The sequence below is a fragment of the Osmia lignaria genome, chromosome 11 (assembly GCF_051020975.1).
Source record: "Osmia lignaria lignaria isolate PbOS001 chromosome 11, iyOsmLign1, whole genome shotgun sequence".
Lineage (NCBI taxonomy): Eukaryota > Metazoa > Arthropoda > Insecta > Hymenoptera > Megachilidae > Osmia > Osmia lignaria.
In genome coordinates this window covers 3,675,994-3,702,500 of record NC_135042.1, presented here as the reverse complement: position 1 = coordinate 3,702,500, position 26,507 = coordinate 3,675,994, and the positions used below count along the sequence as shown (strand labels likewise).

At 41.3% G+C, this 26,507-nt stretch overlaps 2 protein-coding genes across 4 annotated transcripts in view; one reads left to right on the top strand and one right to left on the bottom strand.

Annotated features, from left to right (window-relative positions):
* Positions 1–26,446, bottom strand: part of Sol1 — a 362,434-nt gene extending 335,988 nt beyond the window's left edge. Inside the window, exons 1-3 of one of the 2 annotated variants that reach the window (XM_076691075.1) lie at positions 25,399–26,446; positions 24,976–25,327; positions 24,609–24,721 (exon numbers count right to left, since the gene is read on the bottom strand). The gene's annotated coding sequence lies outside the window, so the exon portion shown is untranslated. Of the gene's footprint in view, positions 1–24,608; positions 24,722–24,975 lie in introns of both variants that reach the window. The other variant, XM_076691076.1, reaches the window with a different exon arrangement.
* m (zona pellucida domain-containing protein miniature) lies at positions 1,079–25,328 on the top strand. 2 transcript variants are annotated; one of them, XM_076691077.1, is made up of 8 exons: positions 1,079–1,097; positions 13,137–13,216; positions 19,536–19,780; positions 20,315–20,508; positions 20,982–21,104; positions 21,245–21,459; positions 21,749–22,132; positions 22,258–25,328. In XM_076691077.1, exons 2-8 carry the CDS (start codon positions 13,175–13,177, stop codon positions 22,822–22,824), a joined length of 1,770 nt encoding a protein of 589 aa, XP_076547192.1. In that variant the 5' UTR covers positions 1,079–1,097; positions 13,137–13,174; the 3' UTR covers positions 22,825–25,328. The 2 variants fall into 2 exon arrangements, with proteins under 2 accessions (XP_076547192.1, XP_034194012.1); XM_034338121.2 differs by lacking the exon at positions 1,079–1,097 and adding an exon at positions 1,133–1,874.
* Positions 26,447–26,507: the final 61 nt, after the last annotated feature.

Here is a 26,507-nt window from a genome sequence, read left to right as displayed (position 1 = left end):
AGGAAAGGGCCAGATCGCAGATCGTTCTCGAGATATCGGTGTTCCCGGAGCTGCCCTAGTCGAAGAAAGAGGAAAGGCACGAAGGAAAGAAAGAAAAAGGGTGAAGCACGTACGTATAAGAGTACGGGAGAAGAGGAAGAGGAGAAAGAAGAGGAAGAGGATGAGAAGGATGAGGTGGCGCGATAGCGGCAAAGATGAGGAGGGTGGGAGACGGAAAACGCGGGCCGGCTACGAAATGGCCGGGCCCCGAAGAGGCCAACGATCGAGAATGACCACCCGACGTCTCTCTAAATAACGATAATCCCAGATACCCTAATTCCTAACTCGTTCCATGTTACTACTGAAGAAATGCTTCCACACGCTCGCACGAATGCAGCCAGAATACGATAAGCTCCGCAAGGGGTAACTCGATTGCGACCACGACGACCAATGATTCTCAGCGACACCTTTCGACGACCCTAACGTTCCCTAATTCTAAAGTTTCGCCCTATTAGAGGAATAATGGTTTGTCGAAAGGGGGTACGTGGAAATTCCAGTTATCGTATGGTAGTGGTTAGTCGGGTGTCGATCGATCGATCGATCGATCGATCGATCAATTATCGAGAGATTCGGAGAATCCGAACGGCGGCATCGGTGGCGGTGACGGTGACGGTGGTGACGATGTAGTTTTCGGTAAATGTGTCGAAGCCCACCGACCCGCGATGCGGTGTCGTTGCCCTCTTCTCTTCGGTCTGCTCGGTGCTGGTTGCACGGCCTGCCGCCGTCTTCCTCCACCTCTCTCCGTCTCCTTCTCTTTCCCAATCCTCCTTCCTCTTCCATCTCTCGTTCCAACGTGATCGTAACTCTCTTTCTCCCGTACCCTCCGTCTCTGTCTCGCGATGCGTATACACATCGGCAACAGCCACCACCGCCGCCGCCGCCGACGTCGTTGCTGCTGCTGCTGTTGCTGCTGTTGCTGCTGCTGCTGCTGCTGCTGCTGCTGCTACGACGAGTAGGTTATCCCTGTCCCCTCCGCGAGACCATCCTCTTATTCCCACTCCTCCTTCGGAGCACCTGTCGTGCCAGGGAGTTCGGCGCGTTAGGGGCGCTCGCCGGAGGTAAGTAGACGGCAGGTTATCAGTCCGCAGAACATCTTCGTCGCGAACGGAACCGTAAACCAGTGTGGTTACGCATTCTTTCGTAGTGGACAGATAGAGAAAGAAAGAAAGAAAGAGAAAGAGCCAGAGGTAGAGGAGAGGACAAATCGACGAACGTGTACGTCGGGGAACATTTTGACGGATACGCTATTTGTCGTTGTTGGTGCCGTTATTGCTACCACTGCCGTTATCGATGCTCACTCGCATCGGCTACGACCGAACGGGAGTTTGTCCCTCTACACGCACGTATATTCTTATCCCGAGGAAAACAACTTTGTATCAGGGCATAATCGCGCGATAAAATCCGGTCTCTCATTGACTGTCGGTGATCCCATTCGATCGAACGAGCCGCGCGAGTAATCACAGTTACCGATCGAATCGGTCGCCTCAATTTGCGGTGTGCCAGTCCGAGAGCGATGATCGCGATCGCGCGAACGTAAACGCCGACAGAGAGTACACGGTATCGGGTGAATTGTGTTGAGTGACGGATCTCGTTGAACGTCGAGGGAACTCGACCCCGTCGATCGTTCGGTGGATTAAACGGAGGATCCAGCGATCGGTGCGAACGCGTGAAGAGGTGACCAGGAGGTAACGAGCCATCTACCTAAGGGTTTAAACGCGCGACGAGAACGAAAGGAGGGTGGATAAGGAGATAAAGCGGCTGCCGGGATGCGGCACGAGGAGCCGCTAAGCTGCAGCTAACACGTGGCGACTCCGCACGCACTCCGCGATCGCTAGGTGAGCCTTATTCATGCGCAAACGGTGCTATTCATTATTTCTCTCTCGCGAAATGTCAACGTAACCGCTGTCCAACGTTCACGGTGTCTCGTAATCGTGAAAGTTGAAAAAAGAAAATGAAAAACTCCCTTCGCGGGCCGTTCGTTTTCGCTTAACGGGCTTCCCATTCAAGCCGAACCGCGCTGCTGCGACAGTTAATGCAAACCAGGCCCCCGATGATCCGGCTGTCGATGTAAACTCGCACGCGGATAGAACGGACCAGGACGAAACAGCCAGGCGGATAAGGTTCTCGTACGAGGAAATCGGGTGGGGAGGGAATGTGGTCGGTCCGCAAGCAAGGAGGCCTCACCAAATTTTCGTGCCGCTGGTCTGGGCGCAATGTGCCTCGAATCTCCACGTGCTTCCAGGCTGTCCATCTTTCTCACTCCGCGGTGTGGCCTCTTGCTCTCGCTCATTTGCCATCTTCTTCAATCGCGAGCACAGCAGGCTCCATTCCCGCGGATGTCTGTCCCACACTCTTCTCTCTCTCTCTCTTTATCTCTCTTTCTCTCTCTCTGTGTCTCCTCCTTCCTTTCCCGTTCGTCTCTCTTTCTCTCATTCTTCGTCGAAGCCGAGTCTCGAGCACCCAACTGCTTCGCGGAGCACCAAGCCTCGAGAGACGCTGAAGAGTTAGCGCGCGCGCATTCCGGTTAGCGGTCCGGACGAACGCGTAACCGTTCCTGCCTCTGTCGTCGACGATGATCTCGGTCAATTCCATGACGAGACGTTAGTTAGAGCGCTATAGAACGCGCTATAGAACCTATACTTGGATAGACTGGCAGTCGACCCTTTCGTTGTTAAGGGTTGATTACGGTCATCCATCATTAACCCTTCCACAACGCATGACATAATCGACTACGCGCAAGTGCGTGGATGTTGGCCCAATCATGACTCGATATTGCAATTTTTCTTCATACGTTTAGTAGATCTACTAGGATAATTTTGAATATAAATCCTTTTCAAGTGGTTAACCTGCGATGCTACGAAATCGATGACTCGACGAAACGAATCCTCGAGCAGCGCGCAGGTGTAGGCAGGTGTATAGGGTTCTTTTACTTATGCATACGCGTATATTCGAAGCCGGTCCATGGATCGAACGTGAATCGATCTCCCTAGTCGGTCTGCTTTGCAGGATCGCATAATAGCTCGGTAGTCGCGTTGTCTCGTGAAACCGTGTCGGTAGGACGTTGACTCGAAAGACATTGCGTACCTTACGGATCGTTTGGGTGAATGAACGATACCGAGTCTACGCAACTTCGTACCATTGATTACTATACCTCCGGAGAAAGGGTTTCGAGACCATGGCACGTGTTCTCGCTCGAGAACGTCATTGAGCTTCCCAGGATTTACCCAACCGCTACTACTCTTTCATATTATCATTAATTTTTAATACTCGCGAGATTTTTTTTTTTTTATTAAAAAATCCTAAAGTTAGTATTTATTAAAAATACTATTTTGACGTCGACGGTGCTGCTGTTAATGACCTCGTGTAATGGATTTATTAACCACAACCGGTTAATAACATGACTTGCTTTACTACCTTATAGATTACCTATCTTGTTACCTGATTACACGAAATCTTTCTTACCCTTGGTCGTATCAGAAATATGGTACCATTAACTTAATTTAAGTATCCAGTTTAATCAACGTTGCCTAATGCATGCATTTATCCTAGGGAAGAAATCGATACTCTTTATTGAAACCATCAATGTTGCGAACATTATTCGTTCGGCCTTCGGAGTGTTATTCACCGTCGTAAAGTTCAATTTCTAATCGTGACCGCGAAAATAGCCGGTCCGAAACGAGTTGTATTAGACTGGTCGTAAAAAAAAAAGTGGTTGTAATAAGAAAAAAGACCTTGCTTGATAATCGTGTCCAGATTTAGAATATCGTTAGGTTCATTAACCTGTGATTTTCCTTAAAATCGTAAATCATGCGAAATTGATGAACGTTGGGATTAGAAGCTCAACCCTCGAACGATGGACCATGGAGAATTTCTCTTTTGAAATTACCTATTTTTCCAATATATGAACTTAACGAATTTATCTAAATTGGTTATCACCTGTACCATCAATTTTGTGAAGATGGAATATTTTTTTTTAATCCAGACTTCTATCATCAGAAGGGTTAAATTGATTAGGCGAATCTTGATCTATCTTTCTACTTAGAGGATGCGAGTTTATTAAGTTGCGAGTGTACGAGACTCGCGACGAGGCGCGCGTAAACTGCTTCCTGAAACTTACTCGCGGCGGGCATTCTCTTGAAAATTTGCATCGAAATAAGTCGCCGAACGTCCGTTTGCCATCACCGCCCCGTCGTTGGCGGTCAAAAGGAGTACGCTAACGGTTTTTCGAACAGGTGTCATCTCTTTTTTCCGCGCTTCATGAAATATTCACCAGGCATACGATTACGTTAGTACCGAGCACTAATCCGTGCCCGTTGTTACGGGGACATTCAACCTCCCTGTCGCGGCATCTGGGATCACGCCCGACATAACTTTGCATTCGTTTGCCAATGTAATTTCTCGCTGAATTAATATTAGCATACTGCGACTTTGCCTATTTGTCGAGGCGTGTACGTGCGGCAAGGAATAACGACCGGTTGCGTAGCGCGAAACAGTGTTACGGGCCCACTGTTATACCTATACAGGGTTTACCATAATGTATGGGCATAAATTCACTGGTAGATTCAGCTCACGTAAATAATAAAAGGTCGTATAAACGTTGCTTCTACCTCACCTTGCTTTTCAAGTTAATTTCCAAAATGCTTCATCAGCTATAATAAAAACTGAATATCAATTCAATTTTTATCATCCCCTGTTGATTTTTTAGTAGAGTACGAATAGTGAAGTATATATAAATTCAAATTTTCCCATATAAACTATTACACAATGAGGGGCCACAGACCTCGTGGATGCCTATGGGAAAGGGCGAGAAGGCGGGACATCATCACTTTTCAGTGGAAGTGTACACCCTATACATGCTCGTGGTTCATGAATTTCGGCGCGCGGAACAAACCGCTCTGTTACGAATACTAATGTCTGTCATTCGAATTTACAAGTTGTGTCTGACATGGTCGTATATGCAAATCAGACGGTCGTAAGATGGGCGAAACTTTTGCCGGCAAAAACTTTTAATTGACAAAAATCGTGCCTTTAACATCTTTATAATAGACATCCATTCACGAAAACAGAAAAGTAGCGATCTTCGAACTGAAGAATTATCAAAACGAAATTGTGTCAATACTTAACTAAACCTACTATCGAGGTTTCATTACCGGAACTATCCTCGTGCGAACTACGGAACATGAAATAGCGAAGAGTCATGCTCCGGCATACTTTCCTAAATGTAAACACCAATTATCCAAACATCCTAGTCATCCAGCTGTTCCGATAATGGAAGCCCTATTACATAGAAATCTTTCACACTTTCTAAAAAAATGTACTTCCGCAACATAAATCGCGTGAGCAATATCATCAGAAACAAAGTAGAAATCTCTGGATTATATCGTCCGAAAAAAAAAAAAACTGCAACTAATCCAACGATGTTAAATCATCGAAACCGCATGGTGTGGTTCTCACAGATTTCACGGTTTTCGAATTTTCGCGCAGCATCGAGGGTAGAGGGTGAAAACAACGATACCGATCAGCGGTCACCGATTTCCGCGAGCCATGGCGCATATATCGCGAGCGTTATCGCATTCTGGCCCGAGAACGAGGCTGGTTGCACAGCCTATAATTCTTTACGCATCGAGCGTTGCAAATAGTGGTCGGTAGCTTAATCGGAGCAGGGTTACGCGAGTGCGTGCGATTCCACCTATCGTTTACAGCGATTCCAGCTAACGCACGGGTTCCCGTACATGAAAACCGGTGTCGCCATAGATTCCAACCATTATCTATTATCCGACGCGGTATCATCTTCATTTGACACGCTTAAACAATTTCAAACGCCGAACCGTCTTGGACCCTTTGCTACTCCATTCAAAAACGTTTGCACCGCAATGAAAGAAAATTCTCAACTTTGAACTCTATTCAATGCGAAACGCTGTGAAATCGAATCTAATTCGGACAGAATTTTTTCGGTTTCCTAATAAGCTGTCGCAAAAATGGAGCAACGTCGTAACGTTAACCCAGTTTCATGGTTGCTGTTGGTTTCCGTAGTCAGGTTGAACGAGGATAATGATGGTTCGCGACAGCTGTTGGTTTTGCGGTGAACGATTGGGGACTCGACACGGCGAGCCGCTCTTAGAATTCCTTGGACCGTGCCTCTATCCTCTATTTCAATAGACGATTGAATGGACACCACAGGCCTGTCGAGCTCTATCCGTGTTTGTCAGGTGGAAAGAGGAAGGAAACACGATTAGATTGCAACGTGGAAAATCGTAACGTACTAAAAGCACGCGTGTAACGCGCAGCCTGCGATCGTTTTATGCTTATCACATTAACGCGTCCCAGATGCGCACACGCTTTCCATCCTTTACACGAGACACGTAGCCTACATTACCTGCATTATCATACAACCGTAATCGTAAATCCATGCCTCGCTACAATGAACCTACTTCCGTTGTACACGTGTCGACGATATCGACGTGGATCAAATTGATTTCCACCGATTAATAAGGGAACGCTTCGTAATTCTCGTCGACAGCTGACGGAACAGCACGGTGACGGGTTCGAGATAGTCACGGCTTACCGACACACAACCTGTTAATTATCGTTAGATTGTGGATACTTAACGCACTTCAGACGTGTCAAAATATATAATTATGTAGAAACTACTATGATAATACAGTTTTTCCAATGCGGTATGATCCTCGGAAGAAAAAGCAAACTTCTTTTATTAATAATTTTTTAGAAAAACATGTCAATTCTAATCATCGTTACAATCTGGTACAATCTACTTGTTATTATTCATCCGGCACGTCGACAAACATTGTCAGACTTTTCATTGATGATACTCTTATCTGACCGCGTGTATGACTTCATTTGCATAAACTGTGTTGTGCATTCACACGGTCTAATGCACGAGATGAGTTGTAGTAGCAGGCTTAATACACGGTTACCATACAGTCCAAGACATACCGTATACGATACAGTAATGCTCGCTTAGTGGTCGCGAACTTGGAACCCAATCGCGACTACTATCCGAGGAGGGGTTCCAAAAATGTTAACCCTTTAATTGCGTTCTGATTCACAATTGCAAATTGGAAAACATAAAATTTTGGTAACTCATCAACACCTGTATTATTTTTGATAAGCGGTGTAGATAACGAGGACCCTCGGCAAAAATTAAAATTACTATAATTGTTCGTCATCGCGAAGACCATTCTCTGGATCGCATTAACCGTTAATGTTAATATAACCGATCTCGATCGCGGTGAATGGATCGTAAAGTCAATTACGCGCTCGGTTACGAGTCCTACGAATCTCTCCGATCGTACTCACTGTATCCTCGTCGATTTGCCAAGCGATAAATTCTCCTGCACCGGATACGGAGGCAACAGTTCGCGGCCGAACACGAAGGTCACCAATGGTAAAAGCATTATTTCAGATGATTCCGGTTCCTTCCACAGGATTAATTGCCTATCTATCACCTTTTCAAATATCCTTCTTTGCTAGCTGATTGATTGAGATCACCGAGATATTAATGACAGTGATGTTAAGATCGGGTGATTAATCTTGAGACTTTACACAGGGTATTCTATTTTGATATATTCAGCCAATTATATTCCAAACTATTTGTTTCTTAATAAATATATTAAATTCCTTTCTTAGCGAAGCTGTCTAATTTAGATATCATTTGAAACGTGTTCCTAAATAATATACTGTACATTGTTGAGAATCGTTGGTATAAATTTATTACAAAATCAATGAGGGTTTTATCAGTCTTCTTTTCGAAATACCGTTCAAGAAAAATTTAAAAAATGCGTTTAGGAGGACACTCGATTTAGGTGTCCATTAAGAAAACCTTCGAGCGAATAATTCTCACATTTTTCATTTGACTAATTGCTGCTCGAATAGAGAACTCGTCGTTTCAAAAAAACGATATTTACATTGCAAGGTGATTATAATTGATTGCCACTTATCGTCGAATCTAAGCGAATTTTTTTGTCGTCAAACAAGTTCGATAGTCGTTAACACGTGATGATCAGAAGACACGTATCTATTTCGCTTTTTACCTGATTCGAGGGCTCCTGATGGTTTCGGAATAAGTTACCGTTCACTTTGGTGACACTTACAAATTACAGAGAAACGTGAGAATTAACGACAACTGCTACCAAGGATCTACGAATTCTTCCAAACCCAACCGACATACATACATATGTTCCTAGCGCATTCCTTGAATATTTTACCAGACCCTAAGAAATTTCCGGTGTACGCGTAGAAAATACCATAGAGTCTGTAAATCTTGATTTACAGTCATCGATCAAAAGCCTGTATCAATAGTGAAACCGATTAACAACGATTTTCACTTTTAGAATGCACCTACTATTAATAAACGATCCATTGTTTTGTATGGAATTATTTTTATTCATTTCAAAAATTGAAAAATTTCCTCTCGCGAATCTAATGATAGGTAATTAATTATCAAGCGTCACGTTAAAAGATCTAATTTAGTAATTGCATCAATGTCTCTAAAATGCTTGAGCTATATCACTTTTTTATCATTTTCTTCCTCGTTCCTTCTGTTATACTATTTTCATTCGTTTTCAGAGAACATAATCTAATATTTAATGAAAAGTGAAAATATGATAAAATGCTTACGTAGATCATACAGCATTGGTTAAAGGATGAGGCGGTAAATACACAGAAATCCTATCTTTCTTATCCTGTGCCATTAGTAACTTCATAGACAATCAATTATCATTACCATTACATGAATCGACTGTCATTTTAAATGTCTCTAATTATTTATCACATCTGCCATTGATTATTCTTTGCACACTTCCGTTGAAGCATCCGAAGCAAATCATTTTACAAGGTTGTACCGTATAACAAAATAAACGGGTAGAACAGAAACGAAGTTATCTGAAGTCGTAACTAACACGATCAAGAGATTTGCGGCGCGATTTACTCGGGAAAAGGAATTACCAGGGGACGCCACGCGTCCGGTTTCGTCGAACCAATGAAACGGAGAACCGTCTGAGAAAAGCACGCAGCAAGGATCTCATGAAAGGATGCCACGAGGAAATGATTAGCGTGGGACCTATCGCGAGTCGCAGAAGTGGCAAGCATGGGACACCGTTACGAAGATGGCACGATTCGAATTGCCCTTCAAGGTATTTCAACAACGATACATTCCGAGGATATCTTTCTGTGTCTCTTCCCGCGTGGCATCATCGGTATCCGTGATTTTTCATCGCGTCGAGAGCAATAATCGTAAGAACGAACGTACGTGGGAAATTCAGGAGAAGAAACTGTACGTGTTCGAAGAAGAATCGGTGGATGATTGGGATCTCGATCGTTAGTTTAAATCAACAAACGATCGATCAGCAGTCACGAGAGGCTCGATTTTCCCGTGTCACGTAGTCAGGAGCACGAAAGAGGCTGATTTTATTCTACAGGCTGTACCATACTTTGTGGACATTAATTTAATGCTGAATTCAGCATTAATAATATAAAAATTTTTAAATAATAGTCTAAAAGAAGCAAAGTTTGGCTTCCATGACTATATCTACTGAATCTACTAGTGGAGCTATGCTCGTATATTATGGTACACCTTGTATAGTAAGCGATAAACACGAGAATGCTAGTTACCAGAGTAATAACAGTGCTAAGGATAATGATAGCAACGGTGGTTAGAGATCGGCGACAGGGGGCGATCATAGTGACGCTGATGGCAGCAACAGTGGTGTAAAAGTTTTGCATGCATGAGTTACTTAATAGGCGTTCCAATTAATGCAGCCTAAAGGATAACGCTGCGTGTCAATCAATTCTGCGGTTCATTCTCAGTCGACTAACACATTACCGAATCTAGGCTAAGGGGAATATGTATGTATGTATATAGGCCAGGCTACTTTTATGTCTTCGTTATAATTAGTTAATTAACATTTCCTGTTCGCACAGGTAGCCCCATTAAAATTTATAAGTAAAAAACATTTTCCTCGAAGCGTACTCGCGATCCCGCTCGTATCTTTGTGATCGCGAATGCTTAAAACGTTTCATTTCAGAATTTCGTGGAAACGTTAACCGGTAGAACTACTAACATACGTTATTTCTTTCTTCTCACAACGAATTCTAAGTGAGAATCAACCAAATTCCCACGCGATTTACCAAAATTCTTCTTGATTCCACCGTCAAATCCGAACAGCTCAATATTTACCTTCCAGAATATCGAATTAACAAAAAATTCGACAAGAAGATAGTCGAATCGAAACTGTGTGTATTTCAGAGATTCGTCAAAGAGTATGGCTAAGAAAAACACGTACCGCAAAGAGACTAAATAACGCGAAACGTGATCAGGTTTTTGCCAGAAGCTTAATCCGATTCCGACTAGCGTAATTTTACGGTGTTTTAGTGGCTATCGTCGGTTTATCCTCATCGATCGTTCCGGAAGGATAAACACGGGTAGGATGGTTCTTTTACCGGACGAAGTCATTAACCAATCAGCGGTAATCGTTTGGTATTCGTTAACGTGAATCCAGATCGCAAAGGCAAGGGAAGAGGCGTTTCCCTCCGTAGGCGTCGTAACAGGCTTAATTAAATACAACAGGCGATAGAGCGCTCGTGCTAACCGGTCGTCAGTACGCAAACCGCACACGTAGATCACCGCTAATCCGTGACGTGCCACTTATGCGTACAGTAACATAGTAGTAAACTCAATTTTAATTAACGTACGTACCTACGATGTATCGGTATCGTGCCTCGACTGTACACGATCGCGCTCGAACAGTCGGACGATTCTTTAGTTTCGTCTATCCCACGGTAGGAACCTCTTTACAATTGACATCGTGATGCTCGAACCTAAATACGTTTTAGTATCAACACAATACCCTTTTTCCTCGCTTCCAATCTCTGCTAAATGAAAGAGCAGCGATTCGACGGTAGGAGAATCGCTCCTGACGATGCGATCACGATTTTGCTTCGCGTTCAAAGAGTATTCGTTACTTGAAAAGCCGTGGCTTTTTTATCTTTCGAATCGCTATTGAAACTGTAACCAGGGAATCTAGTAGAAAAGAATGGAGCTCGGTATTGTACGTAGAAGAGTAACGGATCGTATTAAAAGTTGACGACGAGGACAGGAGAAAAAGTGAAGGAACTCGAATCGCGGTCAGCTCGTCTGAATTGGTGGATCGTAGATCCAGAAGAACGAGGCTCCTTCGGTTCCCAGACACTTCGGTAAAAACATCGTCCTTGTTAGAACGAGATCCCGCAAAAAGGATGATCCAATACGCGGCAAGCACGTCCCGAAAGGCAACGAAAGGGTGGTAAAAAATGGACAGGGTGGGGATTTGACGATTAGTAATCGAGTTCGATAAAAAACTGATAGAGTTAAGCTGAAATGGAGACGAAGAAATAAATCCTTTCGAACACTCCTATCAGAGAATCTAACTAATTATTAGAAGATCTCTGTTCATTTGTCTCCGATCGGGTTGGGTCGAGTAATGACCCAAATTTATTCGACTATCCGTAATTTCAAATACTCCAATTTCTGGTGTACCTGAGACAATGATGAAGCTAATAACAAATATCATAGACAGGTTTGTCCATTAGACATTCGACGATTGATGTTCGCCGCCGAATATTTCGTCAATGTCGAAATCGGTTGAAGCAACCGGTGAGACGCGTTACAACGAAGCGGACCACAGTCGTCGAGTTTTATGAATGGTCACGGAGAACAGGTTTCAGTCTCAGGACACGATGATCATTAATTTTATTTTTATTTCGCGTACATTTTATTTCCTCCGGTAATTCCGTATACCTGTATCGCTTTAATTCCCCTTTGATTTTTCCAAGTGTGAAATTGAAACTTCGAATCGATCGGTATTCGTCGATACCGATTGAATCGCGTCGTTTCTTTTACATTTTACGTGTATCGACAAATCCGAACGATCGTGCTATCGTAATTATCATCTTCTCCCGTTCCATCGTTTGCACTCGAACGATGACGACGAGGTTCATCGGACGAGATATTGTTGCTATCAAAGTAAAAATACCGGTCGCGTTGCTTGGTTATCAAAAGGATACGGTATTATTGATTTCAACTTACTAATTACGAATATGATACCGTATCGAATTTTTTACCGTTGATCCTAGAATTTACTATGCGCGATTAAAACGATGTTAAGGGGATGAAACGTGGAAAAGAAGAAACTAACCGAACCGGTAACCTTATCGATTAATTAGCAACTTCGATTCGACTACATTCGAAGCAACAAAGTGTGCTTGGTAAATAAGTAGGTCGGACACGAACTACAAATCGTGTTGGCTATAACCACCTCCCTTTCGGTTGTTAAGTATTTTTTCCATTCCTTCTTTTTCTTTCTGTCAAACGAAGACAACGCGGAACTATCTGTGCAACACATCGGTGTAACTAATCGAACGCTAATCATCGGCTGGGTCAATACTAATGGAGGATAGAAATACCGGTATGAAAATAAATGAAAGTCGTTAAGCGGCAGTCGTTTATCTCATTCGTCATCTACCGGATTCAATACTTCTTTAATGTCTATATTGAAGGTACTTTAACCCTTTGACTGCGGAAGATGTATGTGCACGTTCTCACGCGGTCATTAATACACAATGTGTCATGTAACCCGGTGGTACGATTGGAAAAATTCCAATGAAAATTGATTAATGAATATTTTGCTATTAACTTACTAAGCATTCTTAATTCAATACCAAGAGATTCTATATTTTGTCCAAACTTTAATTTTACTTTAATTAATTATCTGTATCGGAGATAAAGAAAAAAATCTGTTCCTTAATGAGTTAATCAACGCCTGTGTATCTAGATTGGAGGAACGTCGCGTATCCTGATTCTACAGAACGGATCGAGCACGCGTACACTCGAAACCCCATAACCATGATTTCTCTCGGCAAATCAATTTTGCGCCGAGACCTCCTTGGGATTCGAACCGCGACCTGGCGCGGACGGTGTTCAGTTAATTTGCTCGCTAGACCATGGTGGTCGGATAAATTAAAATAGATCCGGCTGCGAAGAATTCCTTTTACGCCCGACACTTAGAAACCCAGTTTCTAATGACACGCGTTTGTCTTTTCAGGGAAGCGTATCTCATCGTGAGAGGCTGGGACCTCCAGGATGCCAGGGGTGTGGAGGTTGCTACGTATGCTGATCTATATGGTGAGTGATACAGCAATTACCATGTACGCGCATAGTACACCTCCGATCAAATCAGGTTTCTCTAATTGCGATATAGGAGGAGCAGAAATTTTTAAAATCTTCATTTTTACAGTAATACTTGAACAGCGAAGTCTGGGTTAATCGAAGCCCAAACTTAAAAAATTAAATTAAAGGACTTAGGAAATAAATAATATAAAGCTCCTTGGGGCCGCCCACAGGAGACACTACCATTTTCCCTGGAGCAGTCTGATTTGATCGCGAATGTACTCCCATAACGCGGGCAAATAACGATACCGGTACGTGCAAACCCACATGGAAAAGTGTAATTCAATATTGGCCTAACGGTTTCGGTCTTGTGCAAGGCCTGCATATGGAAAACGTTCATTTAGAAGTTTCATTGATGATACCGATAAATAAGTATGGTAACCGGGTCGGGTGATGGTGATTGAGCTTCCTGTAGGTTTCAAACAATAAGAAAGAAGGCAATTGAATGACGTTCAGACGAAGGTATGCTACTTTCTCGCATAATGTGTAAATGATTGTTGGAGCTCGCTTGGATGAATAATGGAAATAGAATGGGAACTTGAATACTAAACCCGTATCTTATACGATTCACTACATGACATTTGTTTATTGAAAACTTCCAGGTATAATAAATTTTAAAAAATGATGTTTCCAGTATCATCATATTTTTATGAAGTTGATCAGTTTACCTTCTAAACAAGTTTTATGTACTGCTTCTTCTCTTAAGTGTAATGGTGCATGAAAAAGTGCAACTGCACTTTTTCTATTTATCTTTTTTTTCTCAATGAAACTTGTACGATCTCTTTTATGTCAATTATTTAGAACCAGAAGCGTGTTCGCAAATTTTCATGCAACCAAAAAATTATTACACAGGAAACGTGAAAAACGAGTTGCGGATACTATTAAACAACGTTCACGTATGCATACTTGAAATACCTATGCAATAAAGCTGCGCCCATTGAACCGGTCAACTATTCACACGATTCTTCGTACGTTCCGTCTCTGTTATCTGTTATCCGTTCCTTTTGTCGGCCAATTAAGCCCTAGAACACGCTGAACTACGGGCCAGCAATTCCGATAATGGCCTATAATTTCGAGTATGTTTGCTGACGTCGCGATACTCATAGATCCCTTAATTAAAGGCTAACGGGCTTACCAGCCAAACTCTCGGAAGCAGAGATACCGTTTCCAAAACGAGAGACCATCGAGAGGAAGGGAATAGAGGTTGATAAAATGAAAAAAAAATATATATGTTTCTACCATACGAGAGTTAATGATAAGAGAAGGAGAAGGAAGAAATGATAGAAAGTCTGTGAAAGAAAGGTGTAAGAGGTGGCTCGGTGTTTCGAAATAACTGCTAATGAAAAATTCGTCATAGTTCGATGACAATGCGATGACGCAGCGGGAGACGCGACAGCTTGCAAGCGGATATTCCGTGCCTACTCTACGTACCGTTACGCGTGTCTTACGACCTTCTTTTCCTCTTATTCCCTCGGCACCTGCTTCCTCTGAAAGTTATTCAGGACCCCTGCACAACCTATTGCCCCCACGACGTTATTGCCTCTGTCGAGTGAGACCTCTTATTGCGGTTTCGCGCAGGAAACGCGTCCTCCTCTCGCGTGCTTGCACCTTGCAAATTTATGCGCTTCCGTATACATACACGGTACACGTACCCGCCGCATTTCTCTATACCTCCCAAGATACGTCAGAACGAACGATTTCCTTCCTGTTCCTTTTCATTTACAACGCATCGAATAGATTTTCATGACTAATTCCGTACGTAAAACGGAGTAATTGAGACGGGCCGAAGGCGAATCGATCAACTACCCGGAAACAGTAATTGAATAAAATTTAGATCAACAAACCCGAAGGATATGAAATATTCAAATATTTTGCGGAAGCTTGAGCAGTTTAAATTGGAGTAAATCGAATTAGAGTTTAACTTTGCTTGCTAATGGAATAATTGAATTACTCTAATTATTACCAGAACGAATTTATTATTAATATCAGAACAACTGGGAAGTTGTACAACTGAAAAGTATTATTTAAAAAATTACAAAACTCCAATTCCTAAATTTCTATATTTCCAAAAGACCTGACCCACCTTGAATGAAATTTTTGTTACACCAATGATTGCGGTTGTAAATATTAACAAATGGGCATTGAATCCTCATAGAAGAACATCTTAGACTTGTTAGTTTTCTTATACCGTTAAACAAACAATCTTCGTTTCTCGTTGAACAAACAAGTATTCTATTTTTTATTTTCCCGATATCCGGTAAGAACTACGCTGAGAACAACTCTGTTCTACTGTTCTACTAATATTACATCAACCGAAATGATTATAATTCTACAGAACTGCAAGACCGCCTATAACGGTTCGGACAAGAGATACATTATCTCTGCTGACAGTAATTGCATTTTTATGCAATTACATCCATTAGCGACAAAATGAGTACTGAAGTTAGACATCTTAGAAATTATCTATTCAACAACCTGAGGAAGGAAAGATTATTGTGCCCACTTGGATCCCATATCATCTTTCAAAATTTCTTCAACAGAATTTTCAACTTCACAGGTTTCAACGAATTTTCCCAACAAATCCTGAAGCTATTTTAAATTTTTGAAAAAGAAAATCAAAGTCTTTATTGGTGTCTATTTAAGAGAACGTGAGTTGCTTGTCTCGGGCCTAGACAAGTGCATAAACGAATGCAGAGGAAGCTGTTTCCGCGTGTCACGAGGAGTACAATCGGTTACAAAGAGAGACTCGAGCATTAGTATTCGAACGCCAGAGGAGCCGCGATGGGAAACTCAACTATCGGCATGCCTTGCGTTCGAATAACTCAGAATACTGATACACTAGCAGCTGTAACGAACTGCCGTGCAATCGTAAAGGCTATACACAGCGAATTGCATCCGCTTGCAAAGTGTAATATAAATATCGTTCTTGCCATTCGTTTCACGTTCGGGAGCACGAGCGTACTGTCTTTCTTTGATACATAGCCGAGAAAAAGCCGCGATTGTCGCGTGACTTTCAGAATTTCCACTGTACCGATTTCGTTTTGCCCAGATACGAGCTCGTTTCATGGGAAACGATGTTAAACGAGAACTTTTATTGCGTTTCGTATTCCCTGTACCCTCGCGATCAATGTACGAGATATTATTCAGGGATGTTGTTTAAAAGTAACAACTGATTCATACAGAGTACGCTAATAACCATTTGAAAAAATATATTCTCCCTTAATTGACTCTACAATATTACAATAATGCTCCTCGTTATCTGAATACTACCTGAACATTCTGTTATTCGAATGTTTCATTATCTAATTACGATACGTATAATTAAGTACAAGTTCGAACCGGTCCCGTAACAAGGTAATATCTTCAAGACAAAATGGAGTGGTAATATTTATGGCAATTAAATATGAGCAATTAAGAACTTTAATGGTAATATAAAAGCAATTACGTTAACGATGCAGTAATATCTACTTAAATCGTGCATTGGAATAATGAGTCGAAAGATGAAAGTAAGCTATTCACGTTAAAATTTGAAAAACTTCATTTTTATACAAAAGTAGTCTCAAGAACGTTGCCTAAATTATACTGTAGCGTGCAAGATTGATAGGTTATTTGAACAACATCGCTGTAAAGAATATGAAAAGGCACTGTCTATATCTATCGACTCGTCGATTCTCGATCATCGACCGTGAACGGGGTGGCTCGGCAAGAGACGATGGGTGAAACAAAAACGAGCATGCTCGTAGACGCACACAAACGCGTGGCCCGCGTACGCCAGGTGCGTAATCATTTCTAATGAAACGTTGTCATTTAACAGTGCGATTGTAAGAGCGCAGAAACTTGTTTTCACTTGCGCGAAAAACGTCGACCGTTAATGCAGCGGTAAAGACGCCTCTCCCGTTACAGCATTGCGCGAGCATCGGTGTATACACGCGGGGAACACCTTTCCTTCAACGATGCTCACTTACGTGTGCCGTACGTGTCGCGGATCTTCTTCGACTCGGTTCCGCTCGCTCGTCCAGCTAATACAGCCAAACACGTAACGAAAGAATGCACCGGGAACGGAGAGGTCGATTTTCTAGAAAAGCACATAACTAACCCGCCTAATCTCCCAGGATCTGCTCCGGTACAATTCTAAGATATTTCACGGTCGTGGTGAATCGAGACACCTTGTTTCTCGCATGTGAACAAAAAAATTCATAAATCGTTACACTATTTCAAACGCGTTTAATACACCGTGAAAGCAATCTAATAGATCCGCCAGGTGATTCCACGCGCGTGGGAAATGTCTGTTCATCGCGTGAAATTTCCGATCGAAGAAGAATACCGCAGGTGCAATAGTTATTTACGACACGGCTAATGGTATAATCACGGGTTGAAATTGAAAATAAAGATACGCGAAATGCGAAATCACCGATAACGCGGTATAACGCTGGCCGTTGAGAAACACGTTCGGGTAACACGTTGCGGAAAGACGTCTTACGATCGTCGATATCGTGTTGCGCGATTTGCATTTTCGTTCGTAACTGAGATCTCAAACGTTGGTACTTTTTTTACCGGCTCGTAGCCCGCACCTTACACCGCGTGTACATTGCTTGTTTATTACGATTCATCGCGTGGAATGATCTGCGCGGAGGTGGCGGCTTGTGTAGTAGGTGTACACACGATCGTAACTTCACGATTCACGACCCATGGGTGTCTCCCGTGCATTGAACGGTACGTGTAATGAACGATGAATCGTTTTTATAACCAGTCGTTGAATATCTGTTTCGTGCAACATAAAACGTCCCACGGTAATTCGCTTGTAGTATGCAAAAGTAATTTGGCACCCGCCAAAAACTGATGGTTTAATTAATGCCTATACTATAAATTTTACATAGCATTTAATGTTAAACTTATTCAATCCAAAACTGCAACCCCCGTTAGATCTATCCTTAATTCGGACCTGAAAAATTTCTGCAATTTTTTTTTCTTCTAATTTCTTGATCTACTGCAAATTTTAATCAATTAAAACACTCTTTAGTTGTGAAATATTCAGCACAGTAATTAACAACTTAAGTACTGTATTGTGAGTTTGCTTGGATTCACACAATCTAAAATAATTGAACCTGAATTACTATCAAGTAATTTTCTCAATTAGCGTTAGATTTGTTCCGCATAATTATACGTATGAAGCGGTGAGCTTATCTGAAGTGTTACGAACAGTTGTATGACAACATGTTTATCTGAACTTGCTAATGAAAAACAGAATATAGTATGTCTGTAAAATTCTTCTAATTTAGGATAAAAATCGACGATATTACTTGATTGATTATCAGAGCGTCACTAACGTTAAAATTTTATAACGGTTAGGTATATGTATATCTAGGTAACTATACCGCAAGCCTTGCTATCCTGCTATTCAATCAAATTCGTTTAACACGAAGGTGTTATATCGTGAAATTCTACAGTTTGCGATCGTCTACAATTCCACGCAAGTTTATAGATTTATAAGAATTAGAATTGCTATAACTTAAACAGGTAAACTTTCATTATAACGAAATCAAACTCGAACCAGCTGAATTTTTTATTTAACGTCTCTAACAAACTTTATAGCATTTTAACTTGTAATAAATTGAGATAATGGCAGGCGAAAGGCCAAGATAAATTAACCTATAGACAAAAGTAACTTGAACAGAAGGTCCACTTTGGAAATGATTGATGCGATCAATGTTTTGCGCGAGGAAAGGCAAAAACCCCTTCTAGTAATGGTTCGCCGTGATGATTATGGTAGCCTGTTCACTAGCTTTTGTAATTTCCTAGACGACAAGTTAATGAAATCTTCAGATACAGACGCGAATCGTAAAGGTCTCGCTAAACTAGTAATAAATCCCGGACACAATGGCCCGGACACCGTTAACTCTTTGATTTACACGCGTAACTTCGAGATACTCGGTTGAACGATATTCATAGGAGGTACGTTTTACGGTATTTAGTCCCATGGTAGCGAGTTCTCAGTACTTACAACATCAGTGAGAAAGGAAGAGGGGTCGTCGAGTTCAAGGTGGAAAAATGTAGAAAAAAAAGGCAACAAAGTCGGACCCTTCGTTAACGTGAAAAAATTCTGTCATCGTTTGCCATTATTTCTGATATAAAAATGAAGGAATGTAATTTGTCCATGTCATAATATTTGACAAAAAGTGGAGATACGATTTGGAGATGTTTTTTGATGAAATAAATCAAAGCTCGGATTTCGGTACCGTTCCTCAACCTTATTTCTTCTTTTTAATGTGTGCAGGTGGTTGGCTTTAAGAGCGTCGGTAGCAACGGCGATATTTGGCCACTGGAGAGGCCAGAGGGAATGCCAGCCATACAATCTCTCGAAGTGATGTGCGGAAAGGATCACATGGACGTGCATCTCTCGTTTTCCCAACCCTTTGAAGGGATAGTCTCGTCCAAGGGTCAACACGCTGATCCGCGATGCGTCTACGTTCCACCGTCTACCGGGCAAACCTTCTTCTCATTTCGGATAGCCTACGCGAGGTAAGAACCGTGAGATTTCGGGGCCGTTCATCGGACCGTGTCTATCCGTGAAATGATCTTTACGAGGAAGCACCGTCGGGCTCGATCGGAGGATTTAAAGCGTGTGGAAACGTTAATGCACGCAATCGATTACGCTCCACAATTTATCGCGTGGAGAATTGCTAAGTTATGACTTTGAATGGAACTCATCGTTTTTCAACCACGATCAACGAGTAATTGGATAATCAAACAAGCTTAACTAGGAGTTATTCGACAGGTACTTAATTGATCTCGATTCATTTTATCTCTACGAGACTCGATGCGATTTTAAAATATTTATGAGAATGAACCTAGCTTATTTGTAAAGTCTTGAGAATCATTTCTTTTCAGAAAATAGCTAAAGTATTTTAGAAATAAAAATATAACCCTTGAGCAGTAGAGCCTGGGTCAATTGTGACCGAAAAGAAGAAGAATTTTTAAGGGAAAGAATTTAAAAGAGAATGTAATGAACTTATTAAGTGACACTAGGAGGAGATTTTGTTCGTTTGATCACAGATGCGGCACCAAACCGGACATGCATGGACAATTCTACGAGAATACCGTTGTCGTGCAGTACGACAAGGATTTACTAGAGGTCTGGGACGAGGCGAAACGATTACGATGCGAATGGTTCAACGATTACGAAAAGACTGCCTCGAAACCGCCAATGGTGATCGCGGATCTGGACGTTATACAGTTAGACTTCCGAGGTACATATAGTGTTATCGAGTGTGCACATTACTTTGTAAACGTGAACGTAACTTGACTAAATAAATTATACAATCCTTTCACGGAAACGCGACGACACCGATAAATAGGATAGATATCAAGTTACTTGAAATTCAATTTACCGACTTCAAGGGATTTACGTCAGTCACATTTAACCGGACGCGAGTCCACGTACACGTAGCGGATAAACGAAACGATGATTCTCTTTTCACTTCCCTCTCTTATCGTGTGTACGTGTGTACAAAGAGTTTAATACGAGGTAAATGATCGAACCGCGCACGGTAACTCGTGTAGCCGCGGTTGACCACAGGTGGAACCGCAGCCGCACCACTTAATTTCACTTTATGCAACAAGTATAAATCGCACCTGGCACGTTTAGTACGCTTAGAGGGAGAGAGAGAGACCTTTCGAAACCGAGCACTAATACCAACCCGATGTTCTATCGATATTTCAGGCGACAACGTGGACTGTTGGATGGAAATTCAACACGGCAAGGGACCGTGGGCACCTCCGGTTTCCGGGATAGTACCACTCGGATCCACCCTCACACTGGTCGTCGCCATAAACGATTACCGAGGTAATTAACAACGATCTTTGGGAAATTAACGAGTTCCCTCGTCGAAATTTCACAGATAAAATAAACAGCAAAGAAATCGAAACTTTCGAGGGTCGAAGTAAATGTTATTGTAATTTCTCTTCTAATTAATATTAATATAGGAGAATTCGACATGCGCGTGAAATCATGCGTGGCATCGGACGGCGGAGGGCACACGATACAATTGAGCGACGAGTTCGGATGCGTCCTCAGGCCGAAGATGATCAGCCGATTCCTGAAGGCGCGAGGCTCCGACGACCGGGCAACAGTCATCACTTACGCCTTCTTCCACGCGTTCAAGTTCCCGGACGCGTTGAGCGTGCACATCAAGTGCAAGGTAAATGATGTTGGGTAATATACTACGCGTGAAACGAGTCACGATCGGGAACACGATTACCGACAGCGAGAAACATTATCCCGCGTTAACTTCGAGAGGTGTTTCGCGAAGCCGAGGAGCAAATATTTGCCGTCAAACATCGGCGAGGACGTTTTAATAAACTTTCATTTGGCGAACAATGACGATTTAATGGTTCGTTATGCAAATTAACCGCGTGGTTTTAAGAGACAAAAGAGAAGAACGAGGAGGAGGCGGTACACGAGTAATAGTAGTTTCGATCAATGTCAAGGTTGAGATCTGTCGTCACGGGTGTTTGGATCACTGTCAACTCAGTGGATCTGTCGGCCACTACATTCAAGAGCGAAAGGATCAGATACGACCGCAGTACCCGCAGACCACAGCACCGCCCATAATTCACAACAACGACGACAACAACAGCGCCGACAAGAATAACGAAAACGTGGGAGGACCTGATCAAGCTGACGCTTCCCAGTACGATGATATCATTCAAGATGGTGATGAGATGACCTCGATAGGAGGTCATTTCTTGGGGGTCGAGAAGTCAGTTCCCAAGGCTCAAGCGCAGACGAGTAACCGGCTACCGGCGCCAGTAGTCGAGACACCGAACGAGGAAGCTCAACAGGAGGATGGCGATCTTTCGAGACCGTTCTTAGTAAATATAAATTTATTTATTTATATTTACTATGTACCCTAGAACCCTAGAAATCGACCACTTCCCTTAAAAAGCTTTCGCGCCTATTGTTTTCCCAGTGCTAAATTCCGACCCTTTGCTTTCAGGAACCACCGAGAGTGACGCGATACGAGGTCGACCAAGATCAATTCCCGCACGGACCACGGAACCTCGAGGGGGACAGTGCCGCGATACCGGTAACACCTCTCTCGTCTCCGAACGGTCGACGAAAAAGATCGGTCGTAGTGTCCGATAGGAAAATCCGTAGCGCGGACGTCGGTGTTAGCGGTTTGTACGAGGTGATCTCCGAGGCTGATCTAGCCTTTAGCCCGGACACTCACGCGGAAGCGGTAACCGTTTTCCAAGGTAGAATACGGGAGGAAGTGGTTTATGGTATCTGCCTGCCAATGCCCGGTTTCAGCGCGTTGTTCATCGTGGTGGCGCTTTCCGCGGTCATTTCCGCTCTTGTCGCAGGCGCGATGCTGCATCGGCTGCAAGCGCAACGCGAGGCTGCCGACAGCAGAAAGAACAATAGAGCAGTGCACTCGACCAACGGTTGGCTACCATACGGTTTACTCCGCGTACGTTGCACAGCAAGACCAGCTCATCCTGAACAAATTCAACAAAAACAAACGAATCCAGTCGCCACCAGTCCCGCGGTCGAGAGAGGTTGACGCGATTCCTGGACTTTTACGCTCCGATAGTGGCACGCGACTCTGTGTCTGACCACGAAAGACAATGTGCAATAATACGCTGTACAAAGTATTTTAAATGCGTTCAATCACGCGCGACAATATTTCGTTGACGAATTATGTCACGTTAATTACGCGACACGTTCGTCTTTACCGTCGACAGACGACTTCTTTTAGGGGAGAAACTTAAGATGTAGCTTACTTGGAGTGTTAATTTTGGAAAAAGTAAAAGTGGTGCTGAACTGAGAAAAGATAGATGTTAAATGTATTGTCCTACAGTGAATCTTTTATTTTTTTTCTTTCTTATTATTACCAAATTTTTCAGTCACCCTATCTTAAAGCATAACTTTTCTATCTCCCCTACCACTTGAAATTAGAGAAATTGCAATACTGTTTAACATCTATTGCTTCCTAACAGACCAGTCCACTTTCAACACCCTCAATTCACTCTCCAGGTAAATTATAATTCAATAGAGAAATCATTGAGTTATAATTTATTCAAACTCAGAGGCGGATCTAGATGCCTTGCTTGGAGGGGATGAAATATATAAAAATATATTTTTAACTAATAGTAGTCTAAGTAATCAATGAATTATTTATGCATTACTAAAAGCAAAGTAATTACAGTACATATGACTAAATAATTTATTTTATTAAAATAGAGGTATAAAAAACGTCCCGTCTCTACCCCTCTGGATCCACCTCTGCCTAGACTCAATTGGGAGATACTATCTCCCTTTGTGAGACGAACTTTTCAGTAGATTCCCGATAAAGACGGTTTTTTTTTTCTATCAATGAATTTCGTACACGAAAACATTGTAATTATTATTTGTTTTTCTTTTTATCTTTGAGAGGCAATTGTTGGTATTGGGTAAGTAAGGAGCATAATCACGATAATTATTCGTTCTAGGATGAATTCGAAAAAGAAGAGAGATATTCAACGGAACGGTGTAATACACTGTGGATATTGTAAAAATATCTATTTTTTTATAACGTTGCGAATGATATTGTTAGGAAACTTTGATCGATATTAGATTGATCGAGTCAAAGACAAATAATGGGGGAGGAGGCGCTGCTTTTGATACGTATCTTTTTCTTTAGATAATTAAACAACGAGAAGAAACGTATTGATATTTTTCTACGAGTCTGTAGAATACGAACTGTCGCGATTTATGAGATTCTTTTTTATTCTCTACGTAAATCGTAATAACGTGTTTCATATATTCACATCTGTATTTAATATTGAGTTAACTAGAGGTGCTGCTAACGAGTGTACTTACGTGCGGAGTTATAACAAAAATAAAATCAAGCAACATAAAATATAAGAAAAATTAATAATACGTCGATATAGGAATTACTAATTAAACGTATGAAATTTTATAATCTGTATGTATTCCATAAATTTTTACTCAAAACGTTTCTTAAAAATCAGGATATTTATTATTAAACAAATAACAATAAATATCTTTTCCAGATAAAATAAAAATGATTTCTTTAATTGCAGAAATTCAATATTACTCTAAATTTTCAGTCATTTTAACATGACGTTAAAATATTTCATTTTTGCTCAAAATGTACACTAAGTAAGAATCTTTTTATATCTTTTTTTTCTATTTTTATAGTTTATAGTTAAAATCAGTCGAAAGTAGTTAAAATATACAATTAAAATGTATAAAGTAGATTTTTAAGTACTCGTCAATGTTTGACGTACAAAAAATCGTGAAATTAGTAATTCGTACAGAGCGTGTATCGTAAACGTGACTCACCCTTAACCGCCATTTTGAGCTCCCGAAGTTCCATGTGCAACGAGTCAGCTTCCAACATCTCGATGATAAATGAGGAAGCAATGATGATCCATGTTAACCCATTATGTCACAAACTGTAAAATAATTTACTATATTATTTTACTTTAAAACAGTCTTGACGCTAAGTGAAACATAATACCCGGCTTTATCGCGTATTTAAACGACACGTTGAAACCGGCGCAATGACGCTTTTACGAAGCGCTACACGAAACGCGAAATTGACTCATCCCGCGAATAAATCAAGATAACCGATAGCTTATACATACGAACGCAAGTTTATATTACGTTTATTGATACATTAAGTATGATAAAATCGCATAATACTTACATTTTTCTGAAGAAATAGGTGACTTCGAAGGGACGCTAGATGCACCACCACGCGACAATTCGATAATGATTTGCCGCGTTCGATTATCGTTCCGTATCGAGATGCACGTTAGCGACGATCGCGCTAACTATCGACGCCAAATGAAAATATTTGACAAACAGCATCTCTAAAAGTAGCCTTAAAGAGGCTGAATGTAACAGCTTTTTAAGAATAGAAATATCGTATATATAATATTTTTGAGGAAACTTAAAGATGCTACTGTCAAGCTCAAATCTCTATCGTTTTCAAATATGTATATCGTTAGGTTAGGATAAGACCGAACACTTTGATCTATTTAACCTTTCGTTGACACCTGTCGACAATAGTTATTACATATAATTATAAATAAAGAAAGAGTAATTAATTAATGTTTTATTTACGAACCAAAATAAATCAATCTTTGCCTCGAAGATTATGTACCATACTCAGCTTCTTCTGTTTTCGCTCTTCCGGTCACTCTCCGTCATTAGTGTCAACTACTGGTTAGAGATCGAATGATAATCGATTGATCGATGCGGTTGAAAATCAAGCGGCTTGAGCGGGATTTTTTGAATTAAACAGCTAGATTTAAGACTTACTTAAGAATCTTTAACGCACTTTAAACGTCCAGGAAGACGTTTAATACTCTGGACGGGATTCTGTACTCGTCGATCCTGAAACACCACGTATACGTAATTATAAATATAATTAAGGAGCGTATATTTGGAGAATATAATAAACTTTTCTATTTCATTGCATTCGTATGAATGGAAATACAAAAGTGCGAAAGCTACAATAACGTGAGGCTTTTTCGTAATTTTTTTCATTTTTATTTGCCTATTGCGTGGTTATAATAAAAACAAGAAATTGCATATGTTTCTTCCCCTCCTTATGAACAGATTAATTAATGATGCGGTGTTTGGATAAATACTCTTTTATTTACTCATTTATCCAAACGTTTTGCGAAATGCCAGAACAATTGTAACGCGATAGATTACTTTATAGATTATAAATATATGTATACACGTGTAAAGAAAAAAGGAAATAATGTCGTATGCTTAGAGGCAAGAAGGATTATCTAATTATGAATAGCAATCATTAATCACGCGCTCAACGATGCGTGAAATTGAATAAATGCTGCTTCAAAGGAAAGGAACAAAGAGAGAGTTAAATCGATTGTTAATCGAGAGGTTGTTTTTATTTAACACAAATCAGTGGTAATGCCAATAAATGTATTTACAGGACCTTTGATCAATTTCCACAAAAATCAACGATTTCTTTCTTCCTACTTTTTTATTCTCCAAAGTACAAAACATTTGTCACATATTTGATTGAAATACTTTTGCTAGTCGATAAAATTGAGAATATCCATGTAAAAAACGTGGTAAATATAATGATAGATTTATTCATATACAAAAAAAAAAGTTGAAACACTAATAATTCCATAAGAAATACATTGTCTCATCAACGAGAAATAATTTATAAACATTTTTATAACTACGTGCTTAAGTTAC

What these genes read in the sequence shown, in the direction of transcription:
- m (XM_076691077.1), top strand. Translation starts at nt 13,175, where the DNA reads ATGCCAGGGGTGTGGAGGTTGCTACGTATGCTGATCTATATG. An exon ending in TATACAGTTAGACTTCCGAG is followed by an intron (nt 20,509 to 20,981) that starts GTACATATAGTG and finishes TCGATATTTCAG; the next exon opens with GCGACAACGTGGACTGTTGG. An exon ending in CGCCATAAACGATTACCGAG is followed by an intron (nt 21,105 to 21,244) that starts GTAATTAACAAC and finishes ATATTAATATAG; the next exon opens with GAGAATTCGACATGCGCGTG.